At 50.3% G+C, this 23,448-nt stretch overlaps 3 protein-coding genes across 5 annotated transcripts; 1 reads left to right on the forward strand and 2 right to left on the reverse strand.

Annotated features, from left to right (window-relative positions):
• The first annotated feature begins 164 nt into the window (after nucleotides 1-164).
• On the forward strand, nucleotides 165-9,350 carry Znf646 (zinc finger protein 646). Of its 2 annotated transcripts, none has more exons than XM_026400455.2 (3): nucleotides 165-335; nucleotides 1,591-7,001; nucleotides 8,802-9,350. In XM_026400455.2, the coding sequence occupies exons 2-3, from the start codon at nucleotides 1,673-1,675 to the stop codon at nucleotides 8,921-8,923; spliced, it is 5,451 nt and encodes a 1,816-aa protein (XP_026256240.2). In that variant the 5' UTR covers nucleotides 165-335; nucleotides 1,591-1,672; the 3' UTR covers nucleotides 8,924-9,350. The 2 variants fall into 2 exon arrangements, with proteins under 2 accessions (XP_026256240.2, XP_026256242.2); XM_026400457.2 differs by lacking the exon at nucleotides 165-335 and adding an exon at nucleotides 363-424.
• Nucleotides 9,351-9,502: 152 nt separating this feature from the next.
• Prss53 (serine protease 53) lies at nucleotides 9,503-14,796 on the reverse strand. The gene is made up of 10 exons (XM_026400454.2): nucleotides 14,739-14,796; nucleotides 13,782-13,802; nucleotides 13,501-13,663; nucleotides 12,808-13,073; nucleotides 12,511-12,665; nucleotides 12,178-12,397; nucleotides 10,948-11,098; nucleotides 10,626-10,870; nucleotides 10,397-10,542; nucleotides 9,503-10,167 (listed from the first exon to the last, which is right to left on the reverse strand). Exons 1-10 carry the CDS (start codon nucleotides 14,794-14,796, stop codon nucleotides 9,943-9,945), a joined length of 1,650 nt encoding a protein of 549 aa, XP_026256239.2. The 3' UTR covers nucleotides 9,503-9,942.
• A 1,788-nt stretch (nucleotides 14,797-16,584) lies between these two features.
• Vkorc1 (vitamin K epoxide reductase complex subunit 1) lies at nucleotides 16,585-19,012 on the reverse strand. 2 transcript variants are annotated; one of them, XM_026400411.2, is made up of 3 exons: nucleotides 18,764-19,011; nucleotides 17,888-17,997; nucleotides 16,585-17,023 (listed from the first exon to the last, which is right to left on the reverse strand). In XM_026400411.2, the coding sequence occupies exons 1-3, from the start codon at nucleotides 18,934-18,936 to the stop codon at nucleotides 16,815-16,817; spliced, it is 492 nt and encodes a 163-aa protein (XP_026256196.1). In that variant the 5' UTR covers nucleotides 18,937-19,011; the 3' UTR covers nucleotides 16,585-16,814. The 2 variants fall into 2 exon arrangements, with proteins under 2 accessions (XP_026256196.1, XP_026256197.1); XM_026400412.2 differs by lacking the exon at nucleotides 17,888-17,997 and having other exon boundaries at nucleotides 16,834-17,023; nucleotides 18,764-19,012.
• Between the last annotated feature and the right edge of the window lie 4,436 nt (nucleotides 19,013-23,448).

Here is a 23,448-nt window from a genome sequence, read left to right on the forward strand (position 1 = left end):
CCCAACCAGAACCTGGCACCGGAAGTGTGTTTGTGTAGAACTGCAGCCTGGAGGTGGGACAGGAAGTGTTCCCAAAGCGGAAGTTTCACGGGGAAGATTTTGCATCTAGGACACTTCCTGTTTCCTAGTAACAATAGGAAGTGTCCGCGGAGGTGGGGGGTAGAGTTCTGGATCCTACCAGCTGTGCCCTCTTCTCTCTACCTTCCTCTTCCTTCACCTCCGTCTTTTCTTCTTGCACTGTGCTCCCCCTTTCCGGGAACCCTGGCTGACTGTTCGTGTGTAGGAGCGCGAGACCCCCCCCAAGGCCACCCCTGGGGCGCGCGGCTGCAGTTAGGGTAAGGGTCCCAGTGCGCAGGCGCGCTCTCGTTCGCGGTTCCCAACGGACGCGCCCGCGGCGGGAACGGGAAGGGGTCGGCGGTGCAAGGTAGGGGTCCTAAGAGGAAATTGGCAGAAGAGATGAGTGACGATAGAGGACCTCGTTGGTGGTTGATTAGGGAAGGGGACTCTTGAGAGAAGGAGCTTTGGGAAGTGAGAATTCTGGGGGCAGATTCAGTGAAAGGGTTTAAAGTCGGAGATGAATTCTATTGGTGTCCCATGGGAGTGAATAGTCAGAATTGGAAAAGGCCAAGATGACTAGGAGGCAGGAGGGGCTCTTACTAAGAAAACAAGAGCTTTAAGGTGAAGACTGCCTCAGTCAGTGTGTTTCTCATGTGTAAACTGAGTTAACTGGCATTGCAGTGTTGTCAGGATTTAGTGACACAGTGAATATATTTACAGTGCCTGGCACATGGTAATGTTCAGCATGAGTTACTGTCATCAGTATTGAAAAGTAGTAGAAGAAAAAATGAGAAAGGATGGTGAGAGTAAAGTAAGGCGACTCGGACTAGAAAATAGGAGATGAAATGAAATTCAAAGTGTCAAACGAGATGGGATTTTTTTCCCCAAAAATGGAAGACAGTTGGGGTTTGGGGGAAGTAGGTAAAAGTAGGCAAGAGAGTTTTTGGAAAGAAGACCTTGAGACACTGAAAGGACTTGGAATGAGTGGGGGGAACAAACCACTCCCTTCTCTGTAGATGACTTCTTTTTTAAAATATTTTTGTTAGTTATTGATGGAGAAAGTAGCCATTTTTTCAGTGCTTCCAGGTTACTTTATTTAGTTGAAGGATAAAGGAGAAAGGGTTGGACTTTCTTATTCTGAAGCCTAGGAACAATTCTAGTTTCCTTTTTCAGGTGTCATAAGAAGTTTTTTGTTTTCACAGAATTATAGAGAATATAAGATTGGGAACAGTAAACCTTTTGAATCTGGCCTGAAAGACATGATATTAGGTCTGTGATCAGAAGTGAGTTACTCTCTAGACTTCTATTCCCTTATCTTTTTGGTATGACTTAAGCCTAGAGGAACTCCCATATTTGGGGAGCTGTGCATAGGCCTTAAATGATGGTGCTCCCAGGTTAGATCTAGTAGAAAGTAGATCGGTGGGCATTGATGGTTAGGTAACCTCTCAGTGACCTCTAGTGAATGTGTGGCTCGTAGAAACAAGAGTCAAAGTTAATTTAGGCCTTTTTTTGATAACGACCCCCTCTTCCTAGGCCTTGGCTCCTCCACCAGAAGAAGATGCTGCTGCCACCTATCTGTTCCTCCTGAACCTCCAGGTTTCTGTCACATTGACCCATGGAGGACACACCCCTCTCACTTAGCTGCTCTGACTGTCAGCGTCACTTTCCTAGTATCCCAGAACTGTCACGGCACCGAGAACTGCTCCATCCATCTCCCAATCAGGATAGTGAGGAAGTTGACAGCATCCCTCGTCCCTACCGCTGTCAGCAGTGTGGGCGGGGCTACCGTCACCCCGGGAGCCTGGTCAACCACCGCCGAACCCACGAGACTGGCCTTTTCCCTTGTACCACCTGTGGCAAGGACTTTACTAATCCCATGGCCCTCAAGAGCCACATGAGGACTCATGCTCCTGAAGGCCGGCGCAGGCGCAGGCCCCCCCGCCCCAAAGAAGCCACTCCACATGTCCAGAGTGAAACAGTGTCCACTGACTCCTGGGGCCAGAAGCTTGGCCCTGGGGAAGGCTGGGGAAACCAGACAAAACATACAAAAGACACACCTGGTTGTGAGTCTGGATCTGACCCTAGGGCAACCTCTGGCACTTGGGAAGATCTGCCTACCAGACAAAGGGAAGGCTGGGAAAATCAACCAGATTCTGAGGAGATTGCAGAGGTCTGGGGGTCCACCACCAATTCTGCCAGAACCCCACCTCTCCCCACCCCAGCAAGCAGCCTCCTTAGCAATTTGGAACAGTATTTGGCTGAATCAGTAGTGAACTTCACTGGGGGACAAGAGCTCACCCAGTCTCCTCCTGCCGAGGAGGAACGGCGTTACAAGTGCAGTCAGTGTGGCAAGACCTACAAGCATGCTGGTAGCCTCACCAATCATCGCCAGAGCCACACCCTGGGTGTTTATCCTTGTGCCATCTGCTTCAAGGAGTTCTCTAACCTCATGGCTCTGAAGAACCATTCCCGACTACATGCCCAATATCGGCCTTACCACTGTCCTTATTGCCCTCGTGCCTTCCGGCTTCCCCGGGATCTGTTGGAGCACCAGCAGTCCCATGAGGTTGAAAGGCAGGAGCAACCATGGGAAGAGAAAGGGATGCCCACTACCAATGGTCACACAGATGAGAGCAGCCAGGATCAGCTACCTAGTATACAGATGCTGAATGGCTCTGGGGAGCTCAGCACTTCTGGGGAGCTGGAAGACAGTGGCCTGGAAGAATACCGGCCTTTCCGCTGTGGGGACTGTGGCCGTACATACCGGCATGCTGGGAGCCTCATCAACCATCGAAAGAGCCATCAGACAGGTGTCTACCCCTGCTCAGTCTGTTCCAAACAGCTGTTCAATGCAGCTGCTCTCAAAAACCATGTGCGGGCTCATCATAGACCTCGGCAAGGAGCTGGGGAAGATGGACAGTCATCAGTACCACCAGCTCCTTTGCTGTTGACTGAAACCACCCACAGAGATGATGGGGTCCCTACCACCACTCTAGACCATCGCCCCTATAAGTGCAATGAATGTGGTCGGGCTTACCGCCACCGGGGAAGCCTGGTGAACCACCGACACAGCCATCGAACAGGAGAGTACCAGTGCTCACTATGTCCCCGCAAGTACCCCAACCTAATGGCCCTACGAAACCATGTGCGGGTACATTGCAAGGCTGCTCGCCGAAATGCAGACCCAAGGACTGAGGGTCCCCCCAGCCACCTCAAGGTGGAACTCCCACCTGACCCAGTGGGAGCGGGGGCAGCCCTACACACAGATCAGGAGCACTTATGCAAACATGAAGAAGAGGCCACTGATATTCCCCCAGTAGCAGATGGGACATCACCACAGATATGTAGCATCTGTGGGATGCTCTTTGAAGATCCTGACAGTCTTGAACATCATGTCCTGACCCATAGGGCAGGGGAAGTGGAAAATAGGACAGAGGCCACAATGTCACCTCCTCGGGCATTTGCCTGCCGAGACTGTGGGAAGAGCTATCGCCACTCGGGCAGCCTTATCAACCACAGGCAGACCCACCAGACAGGGGACTTTAGTTGTGGGGCCTGTGCCAAGCACTTCCATACCATGTCTGCCATGAAGAACCATTTGCGACGCCATAGCCGACGGCGGAGCAGGCGGCATCGAAAGCGGGGTGCCAGTATGGGAGAAGCCAAACTCCCACCAGGGGGAACGTGGGTCCAGGAGTTGGAAGACAATGGGGGCTTGGATCATCCCCAAGGACCTTTAGGGGAAAGTCCTTGTAGGACTGAAGGCAACTTGGAAAGTGATGGGGACTGTTCACAGGCTGAATCTGAAGGTGACAAATGTGAGCTTGAGAGGGATGAGGCCTGTAATAAAGAGAGCAGAGACACTGAGAATGGACTAGAAAGGAAGGAGTCTTGTTTTCTTGACAATTTGGACATCCCTGGTAATGAAGAAGGCAGCGGGACTCACTTCTGTATTGGCCTTCCTGGGATGGACAAAGACCAGAAACCGACTACTGAGCAGCCTAACTCCTCTTCCCACTCTTCTGAAACTGTCACCAGCTGGCAATCTGAGGTCACTCACACATGTTCTGACTGTGGGCGCTCTTTCCCCCATGCCACTGGCCTGCTAAGCCATAGGCCCTGCCATCCACCAGGCATCTATCAGTGCTCACTGTGCCCGAAGGAGTTTGACTCTCTGCCTGCCCTACGCAGTCACTTCCAGAACCATGGGCCAGGGGAGGTAGTCTCAGCACAGCCCTTCCTCTGCTCCCTCTGTGGTATGATCTTCCCTGGGCGAGCTGGCTACAGGCTTCACCGGCGCCAGGCTCACAATTCCTCTGGTATGACTGAGGGCTCAGAGGAGGAGGGGGAAGAAGAAGGAGCTGTAGAGGCGGCCTCCACCCAATCCCCTCCACTGCAACTCTCAGAAGCAGAGCTGCTGAATCAGCTGCAGAGAGAGGTGGAAGCATTGGATGGAGCAGGTTATGGGCACATCTGTGGCTGCTGTGGTCAGACCTATGATGACCTGGGGAGCCTAGAACGTCACCACCAAAGTCAGAATTCAGAAAACACCACAGACAAGGCTTCCAGCTGCTTGGAAATGTTAGACGATGCCACGGAAGTGGTTGCTGACAGTGTCTTTGAGGGCATAGTGACCTCTGTTTCTGGAGAGGGTGGGGACACAAAGTCTGAAGAGGAAGTAGGTGGCACAGTTGCAGACAACCTTTGCATGCAGGTTGATGAAAGTTTTCTGGAGGTCCAACCCCGTCCCTTTCGCTGCAACCAGTGTGGCAAGACTTATCGCCATGGGGGCAGCCTAGTGAACCACCGTAAGATCCACCAGACTGGGGACTTCATCTGTTCTGTTTGCTCCCGCTGCTACCCCAACCTGGCTGCCTACCGTAATCATCTGCGGAACCACCCTCGCTGCAAAGGCTCTGAGCCTCAAGTGGGACCCATTCCAGAGGCAGGAGGCAGTAGTGAGCCCCAGAATGTGGCAGAGAAGGTGCCAGAGCAGGCAGAAGTCGGAAAGCTCCAGGAAGAACTTAAAGTGGAGCCCTTGGAGGAGGTGGCTAGAGTGAAGGAAGAGGCATGGGAAGAGACCACTGTGAAGGGGGAGGAGATAGAGCCAAGGTTGGAGACGGCAGAGAAGGGCTGTCAGACAGAGGCCAGCTCTGAGCGGCCTTTCAGCTGTGAGGTGTGTGGCCGTTCATACAAACATGCTGGTAGCCTCATCAATCACCGGCAGAGCCATCAGACTGGCCACTTTGGCTGCCAGGCTTGCTCCAAGGGCTTTTCAAACCTCATGTCTCTCAAGAACCACCGGCGCATCCATGCAGACCCTCGGCGTTTCCGTTGCAGCGAATGTGGGAAGGCCTTTCGCTTGAGGAAACAGCTGGCTAGTCACCAGCGAGTCCATTTTGAGCGGCGTGGGGGTACCCAAAAGATGACTCGAGAAGATCGTCCCTTCCGATGTGGTCAGTGTGGACGGACCTACCGCCATGCAGGCAGCCTCCTGAACCACCGGCGCAGCCATGAGACAGGCCAATACAGCTGCCCCACTTGCCCCAAGACTTACTCAAACCGCATGGCCCTTAAGGACCATCAGAGGCTGCACTCTGACAGTTGGCGGCGGCGGGCAGGCCGGTCCCGGCGGGCAGCTGTACGCTGTGCTGTCTGTGGCCGGGGCTTTCCTGGCCGGGGATCTCTAGAGCGGCACCTGAGGGAGCATGAGGAAAAGACTAAACAGGAGCTGGCCAATGGCCATGGAGACCCAAGTGGTACAGAAGGCAATGAAGAGAACCTGGCCAATGATCTGGGACTTAAAGACAGATCAGGTAGTATTGAGTCAGTACCCCAGGTAGAAGATGGAGCCATAAGACCAGGGGAACACAGTCAGAGCCCCATCAGGGCAGAAGGTTCAAATGCTGCAGAGCTACTGTCATGGGACATGGGGAAGGCAGATGGGTGGCAAGGAGATAGGAAACTAATGAATCACAGTGGAGATTGGGTTCTTCAGGGTCAGCTGTTAACTAAGCCAGAAGACAAATCAGAAGACGATGTCCCCAGTAGTCCTTGCCATCTTCCTGACAGTCAGTCCAATGGACCTAGTCTGAGTCATGTGGATAACTGGGACAATGGAGACAGCAGCTCTCAGTTCCAGCCAGAGAGCCATTCCTATTCTTGTAGCCAATGTGGTAAGACCTTTTGCCAATCAGATGGCCTTTTGAACCATAATACCCACAAGACAGATCGCCACTATTGTCTGCTTTGCTCCAAGAATTTCTTAAATCCTGTAGCCACTAAGAGTCACAGCCACAACCACATAGCTGCTCAGGCTTTTGCCTGCCCTGACTGTGGCAAGGCCTTTCAGTGCCACCATGAACTGGTCACCCATCTGCAGACTCATGCCAAGGGCTACAGTCAGATGCCAAGTCAGATAGAGGAGGCCAGAGGTCCCCAAGCTGGGATTATAGAGGACAAAGCAGGTCTCCCTGGTCAAGAGAAAGCTCAGGAGGCCACTTCAGAACACCCCAGGGCTCCAGAAGAGAATGCTGAGCAAGCTAGTGGAGGCCAAGGAGTAAATTCCATAGCAGCTGAAGACAAGGAGCGGCCTTTCCGCTGTGCCCAGTGTGGGCGTTCCTACCGCCATGCTGGGAGCCTGCTGAATCACCAGAAGGCCCACACCACTGGACTGTATCCCTGCTCCCTGTGCCCTAAACTTCTACCTAACCTGCTGTCTCTTAAGAACCATGGCAGGACCCACACAGACCCCAAACGCCACCGCTGCAACATCTGTGGCAAGGCCTTCCGGACAGCTGCCCGGCTAGAGGGCCATGGGAGGGTCCATGCACCTCGGGAGGGACCTTTTATCTGCCCCCATTGTCCCCGCCACTTCCGCCGCCGAATCAGCTTCCTGCAGCATCAGCAGCAACACCAAGAAGAATGGACAGTGGCCAGATCTGGTAAGCGGGCATGAATGGGCTTGGGTAGAGGATTGAAGGGTCACAGAAAGAGGGTGGGCATTAGAGAAAGGTAAAACCAGGCCCTAAGGTAGGTGTGGGATAAGGAATGAGAGAGCTACATATACTCTAAGAGGGTGGGGGACCTAAAGTGAAGAAAACTAGTTCAAGGATGCTGCCTTTTTAGCATCTGAGATCTGAACCAATCCCTGTTGTCAAGGAGAAGCGATAAGCTGACTGGACAAGGTCTGTGCTATATGCTTCATCCCAGAGGTGAGCTGAGGCATCTTTCAGGCTTCATGGCCTGAGAGTGTCTTAGGGGTAGGCTCTAAGGGGAAATGCAACTATTACTGAAATAATGTAGGGTGGATCCTGGGCTCCATCCTGGGCTCACATAAATGTATGGGTTAAACTCATTTTGAAATCTGATTGACACTTCAAATAAGAACAAGCTCTTTGGGTGTAGGATAGAGAGTGGGCCAGCTGAAAGGCAGCCCTAGCTATTTTAGAGGCACCATAGGGGAAGCACACATGCTTTGTTAACTAGAATTTACATGTAAGCCCCACTTTCCCCTAAAGTGAGACCTGGAGCTCATCATTCAACCTCTCAGGGACTCTGCTTCCTTGTTTGTAAAATGAAAACGTTAATACCAAACCATGGTCAGATAAATAGTGTAGTGGGTTGGGGCAGGTAGCTGTGTAGGCTCCTGTGCTATAGTCAAAGAGGAATTCCTTTTTGTTTCAGTGGTAGGGGAGGGAATAGCTGAATATTTCTTGACTATTATATATGGAAACCCTCCTGATTCAGCCAGTAATTATTTTCAGAGGAAAAAAAAAGTGAAATTGATTTTGTGTTGTTTTTTTTTTCCTTTCTCAAAATGGGCATGGGTGGGGAATTATTGGGAATGCCAGGATTCCTGTGTTCTCATATAGGGTGGGTGTGGGGGAAATGGCCTGCAGGCCTGGGTGAGGTGTGGGATCAGCCCCCTCAGTCAGTGACTGCCTCTGCTTTGACTGCTTTATGATTTCACTACTGACTTGGCTGTGGAAACTGGGTCACTGGTCAGTATGCAGTTCCTTGTCCCTCTTTCCCTATATCTTGTCTCTGCTCTTTTTTCTTGGAAACTAGGCCTCTAATCCTTTCCTGGGACCTTTGCTCCCACATCTCTTTTTCTTTCTTTAGTCAACTCTTATGTTCTCCCTCTGCTGGCCATCTTTTTAGGATCTAACCAAACCACCCTTTCCACCTGTAACCCCCCACCCCCTGCATGCCTTAACTTGGAGGACTGAGTCACAGATAATTATTTCTTTGAAGCCTGGCTTAGCTATAGCAATAGCAGTTATTAGCCCCTATCTCTCATCCTCTATCGAGGGGATCTCAGTGTAGATTCGCCTCCACCCAGCTTGTTGAAGGATGAAGCTGTGGAGGAGTGGGACAGCCTCTTCCTTCAGCAAGCCCTGGGCTCTATCCCTCCACCTCCTAGAGAGGAGGACCCATTCCATCTAGTGGCCACCAAGGGTGGGTATCCTAAGATGGTAGGCCCTTCACCAGAGCTTATCAGGGGAGAGGATGGTGGGTGACAATCCACTGGAAGCAAAAGGGATGACTCTCAATATAAAAGATTTCTTATGATTTCAAGGGAAATGGAGTGAGTGCCAGTTGGGAAAATAATTGGGAATCCTAGAATTTCTGGGTTTTCATATGGACCTCTGGGACCATGGGCAGGTAGGAATGGCCTGCAGCCTGGGGACATGTGGCATCTGCCCCCTCAAGTTGGTGACTTCCTCTCTTTCTCTTCCCAGGAGCCCCAGTGGCACCAGCGACAGGCAGAGGGGATTTGTCATTGCCCCCTCCACCCACTCCCACAACCCAACTTCTGGACCCTTCACCCCAGTGGCCTGCAGACCTCAGCTTCTCCCTCTGAATTTCAAGTCTCCAAAGATCAGAACACTGGAGGGAGCGGGGGTGCAGGCAGAGAGGGGCTTGATCTCCTTGTTTTGCTCAGGAGTAGCTTGGGCATCCCCATCTCTTTTCTCCTCTCCCTGTGAAGAGGACCCACATCTGGCTTCTTTCCCAAGAAGGGGAAAGGTCATTCCTCATGTCCCTGCCCTTGAAGTACCTCCTTCCCCCAGCTTTTGTCACCATGCTCTTCCTGGTGCCAGGCTCTGCCAAGGTGCTGGGCCACCCTCACCAGCTAGATTCCAACGCTGGGGAGTGGCAGACTCAGAGCACCAGGAGTGGGAATGTTGCCTGTGGAAGGGGAGCCTTTTGCTACAGTTTGTAACTTATTTTCTAAAGTCTATTTTGTAACAATTTATTTAAGTTTAAAAAATGGAAAATTGCTCCCCCCCAAAAAAGAAAATTTCAAAAGAGATGACTGGTGTGATTGTATCTGAGAGAATGAAGTATAGGGAGAACTGGGGATGCCTGCATTGGACAGCAGAGCTGAGTGTGGGAAGACCCACAGGTGACATCTCTGTCCTGCAGGGCAGAGAGTGGGAGCATCTTCTGATTTTGGGCAGGCTCTTCCCATAGCCAGATGAGCTGTTGGGCTGCCTCAGGGACTGGAACTACACATGGCGTGGAGGCTGGGGCAGAAGAGTTGATGTGGGAGTTGCCTCACTTTTCTCGAGTCCTGTGAACAGCCTAGAGAGTCACCTGTCAACAGCTGGCTGGTTGACCTGTCAAGGTGAAAAAGTAGGGTGGGGTTGGCTTCATCCTCACAACTTAGTTCCCTCCCTTAAAAGTAGTGTCTGTCTTGGTTCCTGTGGCCGATGAGAATACTGAAGTTCAAAGAGGTTAAGAGGCCTACTCCTTAGCATCCACATGGGTCTGTCCAGTGCTCTTCCCCATCCAGGTCAGCTACAGGTGGGTTAGAATAGTGCTCTCCCTAGATTGAGAGAGGAGTCTAGAGAAAGGCAGTTCATCAGGAAACTCTCGGGGTCACATACTCCAGTTGGCTAGGCAGCTTCCAGCCTCAATCTCAGGCTCTGGCTCCTCAGCGAAGTAGACCTGCCAGTCCAAACTGCTGATCCAGTCCTCATAGGCAGGGAGTGCTGTGAAGACCGCAGGCTGTGCAGGGCCTTGGCAGGCATCCCCAAAGCTATGTAGACCAGCCAGGAACCATGTGCCCCTCACCTTGTGCACCAGTGGTGCTCCAGATAGGCCCTGTGAGGTCAGGTGACACTGGGTGACTTCCTTTTTTTCTTTAGGCAACTGGGGAAGAGCGAAAGGGGCTAGGGACTGGATCTCTGGCAGTTTGGGGGCTAGTTGGCAGAAAGGATTACTTTCAGGTGGGATTAGAGCTAGAAGCCAAGCCTGACAGGTCTGTTCATGAACTGCAGGGTGAGGGAGGGCTGGGGGTCTGTTGGGTATGGTTTGATGAACTGGGTCTCACCTCACAGTGGGGCAGCTCACCCACAACAGTGGTACACACCATCCCTGGCAAAATGGGGATACCATCACTTCCAGGGGCTGCATGCAGACGACTGCAGGCTCTTGGCCCCAAAAGAGTCACAGGTACCAACTGAGGGGAGCTGATGCCTACAGGACAAGGGAAAAGAATCAGAATGTCCCATTGGCCTTTAGGCTGGATGGACAACTGCTGATGGCCTGGTTCTACATACCTGCTCCTTGGTGGGCCATCCCCAGGACCCAGCCACGTTCCCCATCAGGCAGGTGGTGATCAGTGTAGGGCAGGCAAAGGGGCCGCACTTTGGGGCCTAGTGTCACAGGTTGGGCCAGCAGCAAGAGGGCTATATCATAGCCCCCCTCTGGGTGGGTATAGGCCCCATGGAGGATGAGTTGCTTCAGGCTGTGCTCCTCTGTTTCAGCCCCTAGCCCTACACTCCACTCCTCTAGGGTCTGGCGCCTGTGCAGAGGCAGCATTGAGAGCACTGGGTAACAGAACTGGGGCAAGGGGCACAAAGGAGAGGTGCAAGAGCTCACCCAATGAAGCAGTGGGCAGCGGTCAGCACCACCTCCTCTGACACAAGGGCTCCGCCACAGGCCAGTCTCCCCTGGTGCTTCAGCCTGGCATCCCAGGGCCACTGGGAGGGGGCTCCTGCCTGGGGACCATTGGTCCTCAAGGATCCACAGGCTGAAAACGATGAATTATGTCATTTGACTTAATGTTCACTGTGTGCCAGGCCCTGTGCTTAAATATTTCCTATGCGCTATCAAATCCTCTCAATATCCTTTTAAATTGATTTTTGTTACCCTCATTACCAGAAGTAACCAAAGTTCCTGAGAAGTTAAGTGACTTTCTTCTAGCTCTTAAACCAAGAGCAAGTAGCAGACTTGGGATTCAAAAGTCAGGGATGGCTGGGAGTGGTAACGAAGGCCTGGGATCCCAGCCACTCTGAAGGCTATGACAGGAGGATCACAAGTACTGAGGATAGCCTGGGCAATTTTGTGAGACTCTTCCTCAAAACAAAAGGGCTGGAGATGTAGCTCACTGGTAGGGAGCTCCTGGATTCAAAAGCCAACCTGAGCTCTTAACCCAGATGGTCTGACAGTACTCTGTCCCAGTCTTCCAGGAAGGGCCCTGCTCATCACTCCCCCGCTCCACCCATCTGCACTCCTCCAGGCCTGGACTGGCTCCAGAATTCCTGGCTCACTTGTGCTTCTCTCAACATCCAGACATAGCTTCCTTCCCAGGAATTATTTTGCATGCAGTTTGCATGTCAGTCACTTAATGCCAGGTGTCTGAGTGGGTGCCCTGCCCTGTCTCACTGAATCTCTGTGCGGAAGCTTGTAGCTTCCCAAAAAAACTTCCACTCAAATCTCAGTGATCCCTTTTCTTACCTAAATTCCAAACCCATAAAGCTCCAAGCATCCTATACCTCTCAGCCCCAATGGGGTTATTCCCATCCCAAGGGCCAAAAGAGGCCTTAAAGGCCCATTGGTAGTGTGTTGTATAAACTCTATTCTGTATTTTTTTAAAATATTTTTGTCAATGGATCTTTTTTATTTTATTTATTTATATGTGGTGTTGGGGATCAAACTCAGGGCCTCACACATGCCAGGCAAGTGCTCTACCACTGAGCCACAACTCCAGCCCCTCAACTCTATTCTGAACTGAAGTTTGCTTTACTGTGGCTTCCACCTGCTACCCAGAAATCCTCATGCAGGCTTCAGTATCCCCATACATCCCCACTCTGAACACTCTGCTCATACCTACACAGCTGTCTTCATCACTGGTCTCCACAGTCCCTGGGTTCTGGGCCAGGAAGGCTGCCCCCTGAGCGCGAGCCTGCAGCCAGGAGCTATGAGCAGCTATGTCAGTCAGCAGCACAGGATTGTCCTCCTGAGCACATCTTGATGCAAAGCTGATGATCCCTGCCTGAACCCAGTGTCCATCAGGCTCACGGCACAGCACAGGACCTCCAGAATCTCCCTGGCAATGGAGACAAGGACAGACACCCTCTGATTGCAGCCCTTCTATTCTTCTCTGGGTTGAGCCCCCCAGCCCAAGGCTAGGTTCCCTCTCCTTTTCCCTTCCCCTCAAACCTGACAGGGCCCCTGCACCCCAGGCTGAGCACCCCCACACAGCATTCCCGGCCTAGCTGGGCTAGCCAGGAGCCGCTGATGCAGCCGGTTGTAGAGACAATTACACGTGGGGCGGCTGATTAGATGCAGGCGAAAATTCCGTAGGGTCCTGGGAGCTGGCAAAAGATAGGGGTTAAGGCTGGAATCTGAGTTCTGGGAAGCAAGGGAGACTTGGGGCCGGGACAGGCAGGAGATAAGACTATGTGTCATTGGGATAGCAGAGTGCCTCTTTGGGCTTTAGGCTAGGACAGCACTTACCATCACTGGTGTCTTGATCCCAGCCAGTGGCCCAGCAAGAGGCTCCAAAGGGGAAGCGATGCCCAGGTTGGGGTAGGCAGAGGGGTGTGTGGGCTGTGGGGTGGGCAAGCTGAAGCAGGGCCAGGTCTGAGCCCTGGCTGTAGTGGTTATAGGCCTTGGGCAACTGTAGGGCAGCCACCCCCACCTCCTCAGCACCTGGGCTTAACCCCTCACGCTGCAGAGAACCAAGGACAACGGACCAGGAGCTCAGTTCTGTCGATGCTGCCCTGGAATAGGAAAGGTAAGACCCAGGCTATTGAGTGCAAGGAGGGAGTGACGCCATGATGCCATAGGAGATAGCACAGGTAGGTGGAAGGTGGGAAGATATCAGTCCATGACTTTAAGCACAGCAGTTCCTTTTCTCTCCAGCTTTCATTTGTAAATGAAAGGTTGAGTTTCTGTTTTTGGTTTTTTTTTTTTTTTTTTGGTGCTGAGGATTGAACTCAGGGCCTTGTGCATGCAAGGCAAGTACTCTACCAACTGAGCTATATTCCCAGCCCCAAGGTTGTTGTTAAAATTAACTTGAGAATATGTACCTGACATATGTTAGATTATCAAATGGAATTTGAGGTGCAGGGACTAGTTTTGTGGGGCATGGGAACAAATCATCCACCCCTAAGCCAGAGACCCTACCTGACCCCAAACATGACTCACTTTTCAAAGCAGTGGGCAGCGGTGAGAACCCAGGTGTCTGCCACAAGGGAGCCACTGCAGATGTGGACTCCCTGCCTCCTCACACTGGCCTGCCAGGGCCATTCACCAGGTGCTGTGTTGCCCTCCTGAGGCTTCGGGGGGCCAGGGCCACGCTGCCCACAGACTGTGGAGAGGGATGGGTCAGACAGACTGCTGACCCCTGTCCTGCCTCCACCCCACGCCTGACCCAGACCCAAGTAAGACCCAGCCTCCATGTCCCCACATCTTTCCCCAGAGCTTACCACGCTGAGCTGCTTGAAGACCTGGGGGAAAAAAAGAGACACAGGTAAGGCTTGGGGGCACCTAACCTCCTGGTTCAGGCTCAGTGGGGACAGTCCCTGGGTCCTTGCCTATGACTCTGGCTACCTCACCAGCCCCTCCCAGAATGAAAATATTTATATGAGGCCGAGAAACAGCTTTTATTGGAACCCATTCAGAGTGCACACTCAGTAATTAGTCCTCCTCCCTCAGCTGTGCTCATCATTCCTGGGCCTGAGAAACAGAGCCTGGGGTTCAGCTTGGGACCAGACCAACCTTCCTTTAGCCTTAAGAACCCCCAATTCCTGCCCCCAGCATTGAGTCAGGGAGGCAGCCTGTGTTTGTGGAGAGCATTAGCTTAATTGTCTCTCTAGCTGTGGAGGCCTAAGAGAAGGATTAGAAGCCTACGTCATGCCCAATTGGGGAAGAGCCCCAAAAGATTGAGACTCACTCCACCCCTATTCTAACAACTCCAGACTCCCCAGCTTCCCAGGAGCTGCCAGGGGTTCTACCAAAGGGTCCCTGCCTTGCCTGTTCTCCTTCACAGGCATACATAGACCCATTGAACATCTTAGCTGAGAGATCCAAGATGGGAGGGAGGAAAGACAGATACCCAGGCCAGGGGTGCCCCTGAACTTGCCTGAGGTAGGTAAGTCTGAAAGCAGAGAGGCAGACAGCATAAGATATACACATAGGCAGGACTACCCAGAGACACAATGATAGTCCCTGCAGACACAGATTAACCCTGCTCAAAAAAATCATACCCATTTTGACATAGGTGGTCACATATCCCCCTGCCCAAACAACCACACTGACATCATCTTAGGCAGACTGTTGCCCCAGACAGGATCCCTCACCAAATTGCAGGGGCTGAAGAGCAGAGGGTGGCCTGTGAACCCCTACCATGTCACTCCCCACTCCCTCACCAATGGATGGCTTACCTTCTATAAGGACCACCACTCCCAGGATGAGCAGTACTGGTCCCCAGCTCTGCTTCATGCTGCTCCAGGCCACTCTGCTGCCTGTGCTGTGGTTGTCAGAGAGGCCACCTGGGTCTCCCTGGCTCCACCTCTGCTCCGCCCCCAGTTGGCTAGTAGTCAGTAGTCATAGCTTTTTCTGGGCTGGAGGGTAGCCAGCAGCTCTTAGCTTTGGGGCTATGGCTGTGTGACCCTGAGCTGGTCAGTCACCCCTCTCTGGGACTTAACCATGGAGCCATATTTCCTGGGTTCAAATCCCAGTTCCTCCACTTACTACTTAAGTAGGAACTGGATTGAACAGTTAACTTGTCTGTGCCTTTGTCAGAAAAACTCAGAATTGGGGCCTGGGGTTGTGGCCCAGTGGTAGAGTGCTCGCCTGGCATGTGCGAGGCCCTAAGTTCGGTCCTCAGCACCACATAAGAATAAATAAATAAAATAAAGGTATTATGTCCATCTACAACTAAAAAATATTAAAAAAAAAAAACAAAACGAAAATGAACAAAACTCAAGAGTTGATGTTGGGCATGGTGACACACACCTGTAATCTCAGTGACTCAGGAGGCTAAGGCAGGAGGAAAGCCAACCTCAGCAACTTAGTGGGATCCTGTCTCAAAAGGGCTGGGGATATGGCTCAGTGGTTAAAGACCCCTGGGCTCAGTCCCTGGCATAAACAAACAAAAATATTCAGAATTGTTGAATGTGAAAATGCTTTGATGAGAGCCTGGCTTCTAATAAACTTGCTTCCAGCATAGAAACATTCCCCTGGAGCTGCGAAGGATTTGGTTGACAGACCTTCCTAGTTTTCATTTTTATTTTGTCTTCCCTGCCTATCTCAGGCCAGGGCCAGGTAGGCTTCACATACCTTCTCCCGATGTCTGCTTCAGAGATGGTTTATACAAAGGTAGGTTTGGGATCAGATCCCTGTGCTATTTGCTGGTCATGAATCTATGGCAAATCCCAATCTCTCTCTCTGGGCCTGTTACCTTCCCAGGAAATAAGGTTACATTGATGCCCACTTTTCTTACAAATGCTGGAAAAGTTGGAAGAGAATATTTGGAGTGCATCTTTTTTTCTCTGACTTCTACCTAAGGCCAACCAGAAACCTCAACCCAGAAGCAGATATGGGACTGGGGGTGTAGTTTAGTGGTACTGTACTTCCCTCATATGTGTGAGGCCCTCCAGGAAGAAACAAAAAAACAAAAACCCTGAGATCTCCCTAATTCTTTCCTGGTACTAGGTGTATGATCTTAGGCAAATTACAACCTTTGTGTACCTCAGGTTCCTAACCAAGATAGAAATACTAATAACCCTGCTTCCTACAATTGCTACAGTGATTAAATACATTAACAAAAATTCTTAAAATAGTGCTTGGCATATGAGCAAGTCATCAGTACTTATCAGGAAGAACAAAAACACAACCTGGCCCTGACCCTCCAAAACTGCCAAGACTGGCTTGGGATGGTAGATAAGGCAGTTGGAGGGACTGAGGTTAGATTATAGGAAGATGTTCACAGCACATATGCCCAGAGCCAGAAGGGCAACTTGTCCTTGCAGGTATGTGCTTGGAGGGCTGGCACTTGTGGGCAGGAAGGACAAGCTGCCAGCCTATTTCCTGAGGGTGGGAGTTGATGGTGCCCCAGACCTTGCTGACTCCACTACTAGAGGTGAGACTAACCACAAACACCCTTCCCAGACTGGCCCTCCACTCTCCCTCTGACTCATCCTTCCCAGTTCCAGAGAAGGCAACACTGGGGGAAGCCCAAAACCAGTATCCCTAGCAGACAAATGGTTCAGACTTAACCAACTTTATTTAAGAAATTTTATTGCTCAGAACCTTCTCTCCTTGGGCAATTGCAAAAACCTAAACCTGCCCTTGGGTCAGAGCTAGAGGCACATTTGGTCCATTTTCCTGTGTATGGTTATGGAAGGGATGTGGGGGGGGGGGATGAAGGGCCTTCTAGGTACCCAGACATGGCCCCCTTGGGCAAGGCTCATGTGCTAAAGCAAAGCAGATGTGGTCAGCCTGGTTGGGGTGAGAACTCAGTGTCCTTTGGCCTTGCTGTGGGGTTCCTGAGCCTCCCGGAAACTAAGCAACATCAGGCCCACGTTGACAGCATAGGTGGTGATGCAAACAATGCAGAAATCATAGAGCACGAAGAACAGGATCCAGGCCAAGTAGACAGAACCAGCAAGGGATACCAAGGAACTCAGTATCAGTAGGATAGAGGCCCAGCGTCCCCGCAGGCAACCTGCAAAAGCAGAAAAAAATAAGGAATGGCCATATCTAGAACACTGTCATGACTTCTGGTGCTCCTTAGACTGCAGGGGAAGGGTCTCTAAACAAGACGCTCTGGCAGACCCCCTCTAAGACCTTTGTTTACCTATCTGTTCAATGATCCCAGGTTTCCAAATAGTGAATTTTCTTATAGAGTTCTACACAAGACGAAAGGGTTATCTGGATTGTCCTCAAAAAAGGAACTTCTGGCAAGGTGCAGTGGCACATGCCTTTAATCCTAGCTACTGGGAGACTGAGGCAGGAGGACTGTGAGTTTGGGGCCAGTTTGGGCATGTCTTTAAAAAAAAGAAAGATCCAGGGGCACGGTGCATGCATGTAATCCCAGTGACTCAAGAGGCTGAGGCAGGAAGATTACAAGTTCAAAACCAGCCTTAGCAAATTAATGGGGCCCTAAACAATTTAGGGAGACCCTCTCTCAAAATAAAATATAATGGGAATAGAAAAGACAGAATGAATGGGACATAACTTTCCTATGTACATATATGAATATACAAGCAGTGATGCTCCAGATCATGTACAGCCGCAAAAATGGAATCCAAATTATAATAAATTATACTCTACGTATGTAAAATATATCAAAATATACCCTACTGTCATGTATAGCTAAAAATAATAAAAATTTTTATAAAAATAAAATATAAAAAGGATCCTAGGAAGTCTTTAGGGGTTGGTCAGCCTCTGACCTAAACCAATTGAAAGATTCCTGTTAGTGCCCTCCCTGTCTTCTTGCCCCAAGAATGCTTAGTGATGAGCAGCTGGCTGTCAACTGTCTGGGTGGGACTGGGTTTGCCTAGCTGGAAGGGACAGGGCCACTCACCTAACCCCAGCTGTAGAGTGTAGAAAATGCAACCGAATATGCTGTTGGATTGATTGAGGACGCTGTCTGCTCCCAGCACATGCTCCACCAGCCCGAAGCCACGGCCCCACCTGGTGGTGGTGGTCGTCGTGGGGACCCAGGTTAGTAGTGTCAAGCTAGTGCCTTGGACTTTGTCCTAGAAAGGTGATTTCCAAGAAACCACCTGGGCTGGTTGCCCCCATTTTTTATTCCCCATCCACCCGAGGGATCCAAAGGTCCATGACCTCCTGACCTCCCGAATGTTTGGCCACGTCAGGATTCCATATCACTGCCCCTGTCCTCCCTTATCCCCAGGGCTGGCCATTGCTCTTCCAGGCACCTCTCTATCCTGGACCTTCAATAATCTTTAGATGACAAGGATGGCGTAACCTTTTCCCAAGATGGAAAATCTGGGGCACATTCTCCTAGCCCTGGACTCACAAACATCCAATTTCCTGGCCACCCAATCCCTTCTTCCGTATCCATCATCGCACTAACTATTAAACCCCTGGTCCTCAAGCACAGCCATCTTTAGTCTCCTGCTCCCAGGCAGTCATTACCAGCATTCCCCTCCCCTCGCGCCACGCTCAAGACCACGTCAGTTCCTACTCGTTACCTCTCCCTCTTTCCCGTTAACCGTTGTTCTTTGGCACCCAGATCCACGTGCGATCTCCAGTCCCAGTCCCCAGGACTATCTTCCCCTGTGCCCTGCTCTCTTATCTGGAACTTTATTATCTCTGGTAGCCCAGCCCCTGTGCACACTCGATTTGCTGGGCAGTTCGGTTTCAAAGTGTCCGTTCCCTGTGCACCTGGATTCCAGACTCCGTCGGGCCCAAAGCATTCTACTTGCACGCGCACCTGGAGGAGAAGACGCGCGAACAGCTGATGGCAGTGCCGACGTCGCAGAGGGCGCGGTAATCTTGGTCGCGGGCGCGCGCCGCTTTCACGTGTAGCGCGTAAAGGGAAAGCACTAAACCGGTGAGGCAAAGGGCAAACCGCACCCACCCAGGATTCCTCCAGGTGGTGCCCATGTCTGCGGGTCCAGCCGGAGGCGCCAGTTGGAAGAGAACCAGCCACAGTGCAGGGACTGGCAGAGTAGGGCCACGTCCTCTACCACCTCTATGACTGGGCGATTGGCCTGCCATTCTCCCACTCTCGGATCCAATTGGTTGTTCTTGACATTCAACAGGCGTGAGGGCAAGGTAGGGAAACAGCTAGGAATTCTGGGACTGGTAAACTGACTTGAACTTAATTGCAGACGAGGCGGCTATCAGGCATGATGGGAATTGGAGTAGGAGAGGATGCAGGGCATCAAGGGAAATGGAGTCCCTAGAATTTTAAAAAATAAGCGTTGGGGGATACTGCTCTGCAAGAGAGCGATTACCTAGCATTCTCTGGAGGCCCGGGGTTCAATTCCCAGCTACACACACACACACACACACAGAGACACAAGTTTAGCGTTTTCTCTATGCCAAGCCCTGTTCTAAACATTGGCACATTCAGTGGACTCTGGAATTCAGCGATTCTGCCATGACATTCAGGAAGCAAGCATGTCCCTTAAAACTAATATTTCAGGCTATATCCTTCCTGCCTGAGGTTGCTTAGACATTCCCTCCTACCTCACTAGCACTTTCTCAAGTTCCATTAAGTTGTCCACACCTTTGACACTTTTCTAAACTCTCCACTATTTTAGCATCTTCCTAGCAAAGCCTGAGCAGGGGTCAACCCAACAGTCTCTCCTATCTAAGCTCCCCTTTACAGTCGTCCCATCTCCCTTTCAACCTCTCCACCCTTTTCATCCTCACGCAAACTTGTTTCTCTTTCTTGTTTTAGAAACAGCAACAAGTTTCCCTTAGCCAGGAGTTTTGAATCACCACTCCCTCTCCTATCCACCTTATGATCCTCATCCTCCCCTTCACAGTCCAGTTTTTGGAAATATTTTATGTTTCTAGTCTCTGCTTCTTCACTTATTCTTTGATTGTCCATATCATAAACCAGCTCCTCCATCAAACACTCCCCTGACAACTAGAGGTGGTTGTCACCAGGATGCTAAGTCCAATGGTTATTTTTCAAGTCTTATCTTGTTTGCCTTCCCAATAGTATTAGTCATTGTTAAGCACTCCCTCCTGGGAACTCTCCTCCTTTTGCTTCTGTGATATTTCACTCTCCTGCTGGTTCTCCTCCCTATGTGACTGCTCTTTATCAGATCCATTCCTCTTACTCTAGAGATTGTGGTAGGCAGAATAATAGTCTTCAAAGATGTTCATGACTGCCAGGCACAATGGCACCTGCCTATAATCCCAGCAGCTTGGTAGGTTGCTGCAGAAGGATCACAAATTCAAAGTCAGCCTCAGCAACTTAGCAAGGCCTTATGCAACTTAGCAAGACCCTGTCTCACAATAAAAAATAAAAGGACTGGGGATGTGGCTTAGTGGTTAAGCACCCCTGGATTCAATCCCCAGTACCAAAATAATAAATAAATTAATTAATTAATTTTAAAAAATGTTTTTTAAGCACTTGTTATGTGCCAGGAATTACTATTAGGATGTTGAAGTAAATAATTAAAGAAGGCAAATACTCATGCTCTTGTCTTATATTGTTGAAAAGAAGGGGGAAATGTGCAATTAATAATGATAAGTACAGGAGCTGGGGTGTAGTTTGGGGGCAGAATGCTTGCCTACCAGGGTGAGACCCTGGGTTGTTCATCCCTAGTACTTCACACACACTATATACATTCATATATATACACACACACACACACACACATATATATATGTACATGTGTAGAGATAGTGATACCGTCGGTTATCAGTGATGAGTCCTGCCTCCCCACATGTTGAAGTTTGAACATTAGAGAAGCAAGCAGAGGCATATAAATCAGGGTTTATTTAAAAAGGGTAACATAGGGCTGGGGATGTGGCTCAAGCGGTAGCGCGCTCGCCTGGCATGCGTGCGGCCCGGGTTCGATCCTCAGCACCACATACCAACAAAGATGTTATGTCCGCCGAGAACTAAAAAATAAATATAAAAATAAAAATAAAAATAAAAAGGGTAACATAAACTTCTCCCGGGAGGGAGAAGAGGGCCATAGCTGGCATCCTGGTATCCCAAGAAGCGAGGTGTTCTGCCCTTTTTATATGTCCTTTGTTCTCCTGCCTTTTCCACCTTATCTTTCTCCTTCCTGCATACATGACTAGGCCCAGGACTAGGCCCAGGAATGCTTGGTGGGATGTCCCAAAGGTGGGGGAAAAGGTGGGCTGAAGGGGGAAGGGCAGTAACAACCTTATAGCTCCCTGTAGGAAGGGCAGTTCCTGGGACAGGTTACCTTGGCAAAAGGTTGGAGCAGGGGCAGGTTCTTGATAAGGGTGGAGGAAGGGCTCTGAAGGAATTAACATTTCAATCTCTCAAGGGACAGTCTTCAACTTCCTGGACTCACTCAAAATTGACCTCCTTGGGGCTGGAGTTGTGGCTTAGTGGTAGAATGCTCGCCTAGCATATGCAAGGCCCTGGGTTCAATCCTCAGCACCACATAAAAATAAATAAATAAAATAAAGGTATTGTATAAAAAAAAAAAATTGGCCTCCTTGATCTGACCTGACTCGATTTACCTATCTACACTGACTGCCTGTCTAATTCTGGCTTCAATACTGTTATTAGTGATAAATGCTGTGGGTAAAGAGTAGAGCAGAATAGGGTATGGAGAAGACTGGAATTTTTTTTTTAATTTCAATATTTATTTATTTTTTCTTAGTTCTCGGCGGACACAACATCTTCGTTTGTATGTGGTGCTGAGGATCGAACCGGGCCGCACGCACGCTAGGCAAGCGCGATACTGCTTGAGCCACATCCCCAGCCCCGAGAAGACTGGAATTTTAATTAGGATGGGCAGGGTGGGTTTCATTCGGTTGACAGCTGAGCAAAAACTTAAGGAGGTGAGGAACAAGCTATATGGGTATCTAAGGGAAGGGTGTTCCAGACAGAGCACACAGCCAGCAAGAGGCATTGAAGTTAAACTTGCCTGCTCTGTTCAGTGAACAGCAAGGACGCTGGTGTGGCTGGAGCAGAATTTGTGTGTGTGTGTGTGTGTGTGTGTGTGTGTGTGTGTGTGTTGCAGGAGTAGTCTTTTTATCATTCTGTGCTTCAGTCCTTACATTTGTAAAACAATGACAATAATGGTACCTTCCCAAGAGGATGGATATAAAGATGAAATCAATACATTAAAAACCGGCTAAAACAGCTGGGCACACGCCTGATACAGTGGCCCAAGCCTGTAATCCCAGCGGCTCAGGAGGTTGTCACAAGAGGATAATAAATTCAAGGCCACCCTTAGCAACTTACTGAGGCCCTAACCTGTCTCAAAATAAAAAATAAAAATGGCTGGTGATGTGGTTCAGTGGTAAAGCGCCCCTGGGTTCAATCACCACTACGAAAAATCAAAACAGTAGTGCTTAACCAACACTGTTTTTAACCGAGATTTGGGTGGTTCATGGCCAATCTTCACCACTGGGGGCAGCAGCGAGTTCTGGCGGTGCTCTGGTAAATGCTCCGGGTCAAATGGGGTGAGGCAGTTACCAGACGCCACACGACTCCCTGGCAGTCACAGCCACCGCCTCCCGCGGCTCCAGCCCACGCCACGGCCACGTGAGCGCCAAGTTCTGGTGCACAAGGAGTACTCCGAGTTCTTTGCTATTTGCTCCTCCCTTCCAGAAACACCTTCCCTCTCCCTCTTCCACGTGCTAAAGCAGTGCCTGCCTGCACATCTAAATGCCTCCTGGCTTTACTCCACAATGTTGTCAGGAAGTTAGGAAGGGGAAGGTACCATGTGGGGGTAGGGAGCTGGGAGGAAAGCCAGAGATTCAGAGATTCTTTCCCAAGGTCTATGGAGACCTTTCCCTAATTTCTCAGGCAGGCCAATCATGGTGAGGAGTCCCAACTCCCAAGTTTAAAGACAGCTTCACAAGAGGTCCCCTACTTCCTTTCACACATTATTTTAATTAATTTACTTATTTTTTTTGTAGTTCTGGGGATTGAACTCAGGCTTGTGCATGCTAGGCAAGCACTCTACCACTAAGCTATATCTGCAGCTCTTTTTATTTTGAGATGGAGTCCTACCTCAGCCTCTGGAGTAGTTGGGATTACAGGCATGCACCACTACCCCTGGTGTAGCACTCTCTTGTTAAAAATTTAAAAATATTTAGAAAATATATAGCCACAGTTAAAAAAATAATAATCAGTATACACACATACACTCACACCCCTCTCCCAGCACTTCTTGCCTGAGATAAAGTAATTATCTTCTCCCTGGTTTCTCTATCTTTGGTCTCACCAACCCCCCACATTCACATTCATTGTCTAAGGAACAGAGACCCAGAGCCCACAGTTAAAATCCTTCAGTGTTCCTCAGGACAATTGCAGACTTCTTATCCTTCCTGAGCTTCTGGTCAGCCCACTCAACCTTCTCATATTCTACTGTGGTTCCAGTCATATCCTCAGGTCATCCAGGCTGTTCCTCTATCCGGCTACATCTTTTCTGCTTTTGCTCC

Source organism: Urocitellus parryii, chromosome 9 (assembly GCF_045843805.1).
Source record: "Urocitellus parryii isolate mUroPar1 chromosome 9, mUroPar1.hap1, whole genome shotgun sequence".
Classification (NCBI taxonomy): Eukaryota; Metazoa; Chordata; class Mammalia; order Rodentia; family Sciuridae; genus Urocitellus; species Urocitellus parryii.